Source organism: Apus apus, chromosome 1 (assembly GCF_020740795.1).
Source record: "Apus apus isolate bApuApu2 chromosome 1, bApuApu2.pri.cur, whole genome shotgun sequence".
NCBI lineage: Eukaryota > Metazoa > Chordata > Aves > Apodiformes > Apodidae > Apus > Apus apus.
The window spans coordinates 131,918,535-131,928,669 of NC_067282.1; the positions used below are offsets into that span (position 1 = coordinate 131,918,535).

The 10,135-nt window shown below is 42.8% G+C and overlaps 1 protein-coding gene across 1 annotated transcript; it reads left to right on the forward strand.

Moving 5' to 3' along the window:
* The first annotated feature begins 883 nt into the window (after window positions 1-883).
* MED21 (mediator complex subunit 21) lies at window positions 884-6,765 on the forward strand. The gene is made up of 4 exons (XM_051628114.1): window positions 884-972; window positions 1,259-1,373; window positions 3,360-3,460; window positions 6,047-6,765. Exons 1-4 carry the CDS (start codon window positions 931-933, stop codon window positions 6,221-6,223), a joined length of 435 nt encoding a protein of 144 aa, XP_051484074.1. The 5' UTR covers window positions 884-930; the 3' UTR covers window positions 6,224-6,765.
* Window positions 6,766-10,135: the final 3,370 nt, after the last annotated feature.

A 10,135-nucleotide genomic window follows, 5' to 3' on the forward strand; every position in this document is an offset into this window, starting at 1 on the left:
ACTAAGTGCCACATCCAGCCTTTCCTTGAACACATCCAGGGATGGTGCCTCCACCACTTCCCTGGGAAGTCCATTCCCATGTCTAATCACTCTCTAAGTGAGGAGGTACTTCCTAATATCCAACCTAAACTTCCCCTGGAGCAGCTTGAGGATATGTCATCTTGTTGCTAGTTGCCTGGGAGAAGAGCCTGATCCTCACCTGACTACAACCTCCCTTCAGGTGGTTGAAGAGAGTGATAAGGTCTCCCCTGAGTCTCCTCCAGGCTGAACAACCCCAGCTCCCTCAGCCTATCCCTGTAAGACTTTCCCTCTAGTCCTTTCACCAGCCTTGCTGCTCTCCTCTGGACCTGCTCCAGCACCTCAATGTCCTTCTTGCAGTGAGGGGCCCAGAACTGCACACAGGACTCGAGGTGAGGCCTCACCAGTGCTGAGCACAGGGGGAGAATCGCATCCCTGCTCCTGCTGGCCCCGCTATTCCCGACACAAGCCAGGATGCGGCTGGCATTGCGGGCCACCTGGGCGCGCTGCTGGGAAGGGCTTTGGAGCGCCAGTTCCTCCGGATGAACCGCAAACGCCGCAGCGCCCCCCACTGGCACTGCCCGCTGCTACCGCACCTCAGCACAACAACACGGCGGCGGTACCCGAAGCCAGGGCCTGCCTGGCCAGGCCGAGCGGCTCAGCAGCTGCCAGACACAAGCAAACCGTGCCAGGCACAAGCCAACCGTGCCGGACACAAGCAAACCGTGCCAGGCACAAGCAAACCGTGCCGGACACAAGCAAACCGTGCCGGACACAAGCAAACCGTGCCAGGCAGCGGCCCCGCAGCGGCCCCGCGCTCCCGCCTGCGGCGGCTCCTCCCGGGCTGCAGGGGGCGCGCCGGGCCCGCCCTGCCCCCCTACATCCGGGAGCCCCCTGGGCCGGGCGGGCGCCATGGCGGACCGGCTCACGCAGCTGCAGGATGCGGTCAACTCGGTGAGGCGAGCGCCGCGCTCTTCCCTTCCCCGGCTTCCCTCCTCCTTCGTGTCGGTGCTGGGGGCGGCTGGCGCCGGGCCGTGTCCCCTCCTGCCCCCCCCCCCCCCCACGGCCAGGCCCGCTGGGTTGCGGTGGCTGCGGGAGGGAGCGGGCGCTTTCCCCCTGCCCGCTGCTCCGAGCCCCCCGGGAGAGGGGAGGGCCGTGGGGCTGCGCTGCCGGGGCGCAGAGTGACGCTGCGATGGCTTCAGCGGTGAGAGAAATGACCCGTCTTTCTCCTTGCTGGCAGCTGGCGGACCAGTTCTGTAACGCCATCGGCGTGCTGCAGCAGTGCGGGCCCCCAGCCTCCTTCAGCAACATCCAGACGGCGATAAACAAGGACCAGCCTGCGAACCCAACCGAAGGCAAGTCTTTGTGTAGACCCGAACGACGCGTGAGCGTCTCCTTGCACGGCGCACTCGGTAACACAAGGTCCGCAAGCTGTTTCCTGTGCCAATTCCACCAGTAACTGGAGAGGTGATCGAACTTAACTGATAAATTTATGTCAGCTGCACTTGCTGCATAAGATTGTGACAGTAGAAATGTAATTTTAAGTGTTAAGTAAGTATTACAACGTATTTCTTGTGCTGGTTTCTTTGCACAGATGCAGTAGCTCTACAGATATAAACCACTTAATAGACCTGCTGCAAGAGGTTATTACTGAGTTGTCAATAATTCCCAATAAGTTTTTTTAGAAAGAATTTGTTAGTTTTATGAAGTCATATACAAGTTTAAAATCCTCCGTAACATAAACTTTAATTATTTGTGTCTCTCCATGTATCATCTGCATATCTAACTAATCAAGGAAGAATGTAATGTTGAGTCTCCCCGTTGGCATCTGTGGTTTTCTTGTTGGCTGTTTTGGTAATTTTTTAAAATACAAGAAACTGATCTAGGACACTGAAATTGGCAAGCAAACTAAAATTTCTCTCTGGTTTGAAAATTTCAAGTTAGTATTTAAATAATCATGTTACATTCTGAATGTTTCTCCTTTTCTCCTCTCTCTCCCTCCCCTCCTGCGAGAACTTTTGACATGTCTTGTATTGGGTTACATTTGCATTGGTCTGTTAGGATATCAGGGGAGACTGGTTTGAAGTGCAGCAATGAACTTGTGGGGGTGGTTGAATACTGGTTCTTCATTTGTCTGTGGTGGTTTGCTCTCTGACACTGGAACTAGTTGGAAGAGCCAGCTGAAAAAGGCTTGTTTGCTTTCTCATCTTACTTGCTGCTGCCCCAGGTGCTGGCATCAAGTGTGGTGCCAGGAGTTAGAGGCTTTGTTAAGGTCTTAAAATGGTAGGTTGTGACTGACTTGGCTTTTGATTTGTCTTTTCCTGAAATTCTGAATATACTAACTTCAGTAATATCATACAGCTGTGTTAGCAATGCTGATGAGGCAAAGCAAAACTTCCAGTTATGTGTTTTTAGATACTTAAAGTCTTCAGAAGACTTTAAAACTCTTTACAGGCAAACTTTGTGGTGACCCCTGAGTAAGCTTTACATGGGTATTTTGGTTTTGTTGTCTGGGTTTTTTTTAAGTTAAAGTCAAGTGAACCTTTGAAAATGTTAATCTCTTATATAGATTTTTGCCAGTAGAAAGTCTTTTCTCTCTTGCTTCTACAAATCTTTCATGAACCAAACCACATAAACACTAAGATCTCGATTTATAAACTGAGAAGTTTCAATATTTCAGAGGTAGTAATGGACTTAATTCAAATTTAATGGTTGCAATTCCATATGGAAAGGTTTTGTTTCTGGCTTACAGTGCCTCTTATTAAAACTGCATGGAGTTCCTTTAATGATAGGGCTTCCAATGCTTCTTCATGTCTCAGGGGCAATTTAACTTTTTCTGTGGCTGAAAAGGAATTAGGAATTCTTTTTATTTAGTGAAAAAAAGCTGAGTTTTTAAAAATTTAATGATCTGTTGCTTAACATGATTTAATTAATCCATCTATTTGAATCAGTATCTCTACATTGTTTCTAGTGTTTTTTTTTTTTGTCTAGTGGCAGATTTCAATGCAGAGATTGAAAAGGTAAATTAGTTAATACAGTTACTAGGGCATTTAATCCTGCTATCAGTAATTTCTTAACTGTTTGTGATGAGTTTTAGCTATTTTCTCATTTGTACAAAGCCCAGCCCTTTGTATAACCTTGTTTAATTTAGCATTGGAATCAAGCTGCCTGCATCTCCCAGTATCATTGAGCTGCCATCCGTTGTGATACTGTTGTTTACTTCACGTAGGGGAGTTTTGAAACCTGCATGCTTCAAGTCTTAAGCATTTTCTGTGCTGTATATGCATAAAGGTGTGTGTTTCTAATAATGTACTGAGTGGGTTGACTTTTCTTTTTCAAAGAGTACGCCCAACTGTTTGCAGCGTTGATTGCACGAACTGCCAAAGATATTGATGTTTTAATAGATTCTCTGCCTAGTGAAGAATCAACAGCAGCTTTGCAGGTAGGTAAGATTTTCTTCATTAATTGAAACATAACTGAAGGCAAACTTTATTCTTTTAAACACATTTTTTTAGTCTCCAGGCCCTGTAATCTTGAAGAACAGTTTTAATATAAGCCTGAATTTTTCATGAGGATAGCTTGAGTTGAGTACTTTATAGGCTTAGTGGAAATACTGAAATTGCATCTTGGACTTACTTTTCTTCTAGAATTTTTTCCCCAAAAAAGTGCTTTTATCATAACACCACCATACTGGAAACTGCTACCCTTGTTGTTTTTTTTCCCCAGCTGTTCAGATATTAATATAATAAATGCAACAGTACTGATTTATAGTGGGGTTTTTGTTGTTTTTTTTTTTCATTGAATAATCTTTCATATTCTCTAGCTCATTAGAAGCACATTTCATTTTGTAGCTGCAGAGCCAATGCTTCGCTGAAGCCTTTTGTTATTCCACAATGTTTCTGGTTGTTAAAGGGTTTGCAGGGTATCCATTAAGTTCTCTAATTAGATCATAAAACAGTTCTTTCAGTTTTCAGGGTGTCCTTCTTTGGACCAGTCAAACTTGGTGCTTTTGTTCGTTCCTCCTGTGTTTAGACCAGAGTACTCTAGGAAGAGCTCAGGAATAATAGCAAGCGGCTATTGGCTGGGCAGCTATTAGCAGATGCAGCCAGTATGATGTTGTCTGTTCCTGTCCTTACAAGAGTTGAGCTGCTTCAAACAGCTTCTGAGTCCTTTCAAAATACTCAGCTGTTGATCTCAATTCCAAAAAAAAGCCTTGGATCCATAATTCAAAGAATACCACTGTGTTCTGGCTTCTTGGTTTGTCTGGTTTGGGTTTTTCCCTGTTATTTTTACAGATCTTGCCTATTAAACAGTTTTGTTTTTTTTTTTCCCCCCTCTGACTTATGGATTTACATCAGGTATTTTCTTTTTTTAATGCATCAAGGATGCAGAGTGGTGTTTCTCTGAGAACCCTGGAACTGCTATAAGATCTCTTGAAGGTTGTACACCTGGGTTGATAATCTTGTGACTTTTGAAAGACATTTTACAAAAAACTAACAGTAGAGGTTCCTGCTGGCCCAAATACAAATAAATTGACAGTGACATCACATTTGCTTTTAAATGGAGGAGGTTAAATTTGGAACTGTTGCGAGTCACGATAATTGCTGAACGTACTAATTGAGCCCATTAACAGCAGCATCATTTCACCTAACTGCATAGCTGAAGACAGGTTCTTGATGCAGACAAATTATAAGCTTCCATGATTGAGCAGGGTCTGATAGTGACAGCTGATACAGGAAAAGCAAGGTGCTCCAGAAAGAAGAGCTGGTTATCCAGTAGGGACATGCTTTCCTTGGAAGTGATACTCTTTTAAGTTTCTTGCTCTGTTAATGGAGAACTTAATTTCAGAAGATTGCCTGATCTTTTATGTTTGATGTGGTTTTGTGATAACTTAGCTTGGATTCTGTCACTTACTGATTCTAGTTTTAACTTCTATTTTCTGTTGCTTAATCTGATGCTGTATTAAAGACAAATACTCTGTTTTGAAGGTGCTTGAAGTACTCTATAAAATATGCAGTAGGGGTTTTTGTGAGAAGTGGTAGACATTTGGCTAATAGATATGTACTTAGGCTGATGTACTTTATTTTTATTTTGTTAGTGCTACAACTGTCTTGGTAGTGTTGCAAATGTGAGGCTTGTTTTAAACAATAAAAAGGGGCTGCTTAATGCCCCACACAATTTACCTATCCCTTTTGAGTTCACCTGTGGGGAAGTTAGTAGTACATACTCTGTTCAAATCTGTGGCTTACCTACAGTCAACTGTTAAACAACTGAGACTGAAGTAACTAAGCTGGATTCTAAACCTCAAGCTTTTACCTTTTGCCATTTTCTTTCTCTGACCCTTCCTGCAAGAGCTATCAAGTCCTTCATGCAAATGTAAACCTTCACTAAAGACAGTGTTGTGGAACAGAAGATGAATACGTGGCTAGAATTTGCCAGTTTAACTATTCTGTTGTGGGTTTGTTTGGGTTTTTCCCCTGTTACTTTTTAAGCTGTCACAGTTTATGGCTGGGCTGGGTGTAAAAGGGAGGGCAGATGGTCTCTGTTAACTCCTGCTCTTCCAGAAAGTGGCCTGAATTTTGAAGCTCAAATGTTCTGTTTTGCTAAATTTTGTCAGTTTGGTTCTGAAACAAAATATTGGAGGAAAATGGTTAAATAATACCATTTCAGGAAGGTTCAAATAAGTTATGCCTACATCTTACTGAGCATCTTTCATGAAGGCAGTGGGGATGGGGATAAACACTTCTCATCAAGATGATGTACTAAGCTGAGAGTTGTAATATGAAAGAAAGTAACATCTCCATTTAGTGGGGTTTTTTTTGTTTGCTCCATGTGGATATGCACTGTGTTTTAGGCTTGAACCTATCATGATTTGCTTAGAGGTTGCTTGTATTGAATCAAGGGCTAAACCAGAAGCTTTCCCTTTGTTAGGGAGCACTAACCCTATCCCCAGCACCACCCTTCAGCAGTGAAATCAGTGTGATATTATATTTCAAGATCCTGACTTCTCTCCCTTTTTATTTGAAAGGCTGCTAGTCTGTATCGATTAGAAGAAGAAAATCACGAAGCGGCTGCCCGTCTGGAAGAGGTAGTTTACCGCGGGGATATGCTGCTGGAGAAGATCCAGAGCGCCCTGGCCGACATCGCCCAGTCTCAGCTGAAGACCAGGAGCGGTTCGCACAGCCAGCCCCTGCCGGAGCCCTAGCGCCAGGGGGCAGCGCGGCCCCGCCGAACGCAGGGCGCACATCTGATCCTCGGGACACCCAGCTGCCAGCACCGGCAGCTCTGACACCCAGCCCGGCTCTGGGGGACTCTGAAAGCTCTGAGCATCGGTAACAGTGGCTTTTATCACAGCTCAAAACTCGGGTTTTGTGTGAGAAACGCTGCTACTGTAGAATCGGTGCCTCTGTTGGAGAATTGGGTGTACTGATGTATGTTTCCTTGGCTTTTCTGAGCTTTCTTTTCTGTGCATAAGTATGTCTGACCTCAGTCTGATTTGTTATCTTGATTACACAGGCCTTAATCCCTAAGGGGAATTCAGAAGGAAAATATATTGAGTATTTATGTAATTTGCTCACTTCTAATTTCAAACTTTTATGTTCTTCAGGTATTTTTTGTAAAGCTCGAACACAGACACGCTTGAAGTTCCTGGAGTTCTGTGGAGACAGTGCTAGACAATGATGTGAATACAGTGGTAGCCGTCTGTTTTCATTAGCAGAAATGGTAATTAAACATTTGTGATACTTCTTGGCTGGTTCATCACTCTTTGCACAACAAGTAAAGGAGTAAGCATGCTCCAATGTTTGCAGAGTAAATGTTCTTGCCATTGGCATTTCATTTAAAAAAAAAAAAGTCTGCAGGTATTTGATGTTGGCATTTATTATTATTTGTAATTCACAAATGGGTCTGTGACTCCATTATTGCCACGGATATACTTACTCTTACTTGCTCATGCCATTTCTCTGTTTCTTCTGATACTCTGTTGTTTGTGGCAGCTAGTGAATGCCTCTAAAGCAGGCAGTAATGAGGAAGCATTGGATGACTGGGAAGAAATTAGCAATGAAGAAACTGAAAATAACATATTATGTAATGTTGCTTTTCAGTGTAAGCAGTGGCTGCCACATGAATGCTGTGATCATAAACAGCAAGAGGCCTGTCACCCCCAACATGCTCTAGATAATTTTTTGGTTTTATCTTCACACACTGAGTCACTCACTGAATAAATTTTTGCTCCTCATTTTAGAACTACAGAAACACCAGTATCTCTTTTTGTATTGGAAAAAGAAAACAAAACAAAAGCAAACCACCAGGTAATGTAGGGTTCAATGCATGAGCTTGGAGTTGAACTTAGTAATTTTCTGTATTTTTGAGTTAGCAGCCTGGCATTATTGTAGGATGCTGATTATTGCCTCATAGTATCTACTCATTGCCTGATCAAAGCTACCTACTTCTATATGTTGAATGTACTGTCATTAACCTGGAAGTTATGTGTTGCTATTGCATATAGACAAGAGCAATTCAAGTATGTCTTTAGCATGCTGATTCTTCAGGAATTTGATCCAGCCACTCACTAGACTGCACCAGTGAAAGGAAGAGTGTAACATAGCTCAGGATACATCTTGTATACAGCCTGCTTTGAGTATTAAAAAATACGGTTGTTCCTATGTGTAACAAATACTACATCTGACTCATTTAATCAGATTGGTATTTAATTAAATGTTTTGTATTATTTTGTAACATTTGCCTATTGGCAGTCATAAATTTAGTCTTCTGTTGTGACACTCTTGTACAATCCAGATTCTACAGAAGGAAAACCAGTTGGGGAGGTGAACAGGCTACAGCACAGCCTCAGTTCTGTAACAGGATCTTTATTAAAAATAACTGGGCTGTGACAATTTACTGAGCCATGTAAGTAAGCCCATGTCTTGGAAGGCTTGAGGGGCCAGATTTTCATTTGAAGTCAATCATGGAGTCTGGTTTGGGTTTTTTTGGAAGGTTTTTGGTTTTGTTTTGGTTTTTCTAGAAAAACTGCATCCAGTGTATCTCAAGTTAGTTGGGGGCTGGGGTAGGTTTTGTTGTTGCTTGTTTGCTTTTAAACTGATTAACCGAGAAAACTCGGAGAGGAATTCTTGGCCTCTGTAGTGGATTTGTTTGCTTGGTTTTGGTGTCTTGTATTGAGATGCCTTAGTTTGAGTATGTTGTTGGAAAAGGGTTTAGATCTTCATAGTAGATTCCCTGGTATAGCTTAACATGTGCATCACTTCAGACTTGTTAATTTTTCTGTGGTAGATGGTGTACATGTTTCAATTTCATATCTCTGTATTTTTCATACTTGAAAACTGCTATATTTCAGCAGCCTGATACTGTCTAACTGTAGAAGCTTTTTCTTTTCGTTGCTGTTTATTTGAGTATGCTAGCCCACTTCATGTTGAAGTGTTCTTCAGTTTCAAGCAGTTCATTACACTTGGAAGTAAACCTTAACCAGAGGTATAAGCTCCCTAGTAAGTTTGTTGGATTTTTCAGTACTTTACCTGTGTCTAGTTTAGTGAACATTGTGAATTTAAGTGATGCAGTGTGCAATACAGTTAAAAACAAGTAGCACCATAAAGCAAGAGAGCCAAAATTGCTCTTTTTTTTTTCCTGGAGAAATAATGTAATATTTTGGTGACTGAGTAGTACTGTAAGATGCACAACCCTACTTGTTCTTGTATGTTATGTTGCTGGACTAGCTGTTGTAAATCTTTACCTGCTCTTTCACAGTCTGCAGCTCAGGTGGTGAGGTTCTGTATCTTTTGTTGGGCTCTGACATGAAGAAGGGGAAAAGCACCAATTTACTACAGCTGTCTAACAGACAAAGCATTAGTTTGGGGCTTGGAGATGGGTATTCATTTCCCCTCTATCACAGATGTGGTGATTTGTCCAGCCTTTGCTCTGGGGTTTAACCTTCTTTGTTTAAAAAACAGATAATGGTACTAATCACCAGGAAGGGGGGAAGGCAAATGTCAAAATAAGGCACAAAGAAGGAAGTCTTCCCTGAGCAGACTTGACTAATTCCAGACTTGTAATACTGAAGAGATGAAGGGTGGGGGAGGGGGAAAAAAAAAATTAATGGCTGCTAACAAATGTATCAGGTTACATGGAAGAGAAGCTGTAAAAGGAAACTTTGGTTGTGATGAGAATAAATGGAAGTAAAGCATCATGAGAAGAAAACAAAAGTATTGAGCAAGATGCAAAATGGTTCTGCATATTACATTGGAGAAGGAGTACTGCCCAGTGAACAAATTGTGCTTTGAAGAAAGACAGCTCAGAGCATAATGGAAAATTCCATTGAAAAACAATCTCAACCACTTCAAATGAGCAGGAGCATCTCATGCTGAGAATCCAGCCCACTGGCAAAGATGTTGGAATCAATTTAGTAAATACAAGCAGCTGATCAAAGCCTAGTATTCTTTACTATAAACAATCATGCCCAGGGGAAAGGAACACCTCGCAGCAGCTGTTCTCATTTTCAGATACAAGAATATGGAGGAGTTCGTACACTTGTTTTTAAAGATACTGGGAAAAAAAGTACAGTAACAAATAGTTTAGCCTCGTGCTTAAGAAGTTAATCCTGGCTTCCTGTTGCAGATGATCTTTGGAGATCTGGGAGCTTTTGCTGTGTGTGGCATGGGGAGGGTGTCCTGGTGGTCCCTGCAAAATTGATATTAAAAGATTTGGGGAGTTTGCAATGATACAGGCCTGGTTGGGGAGAAGTTCTGCTCAAATGGACTTAGGGGTCTTGGCAGACAGCAAGCTAAACATGAGCCTGCAGTTGACCCTGGCAAGAAAAAAGGCCAACAGCATCCTGGGCTGTATTGGCAGGATCGCAGCCAGTAGATTGAGGAAAGTGATCACTGTCCTCTGCTCAGCATGTGTTTAGCCTGAATCTGGAACACAGTCACAGTTTCGGTCCCCAAGCATCAGAAAGATGTTGATAAACTACAAGTGCATTAGAAGGCTACCTCCAGGTGCTGGAACACCTCCCCCATGAGGAGAAGCTGAGGAAGCAAGGCTGAGAGAAGAGATGGGGCACTTAGCAGTCTGCCCATACCTGTGGGGAGGTTAGGGAGCAGACATT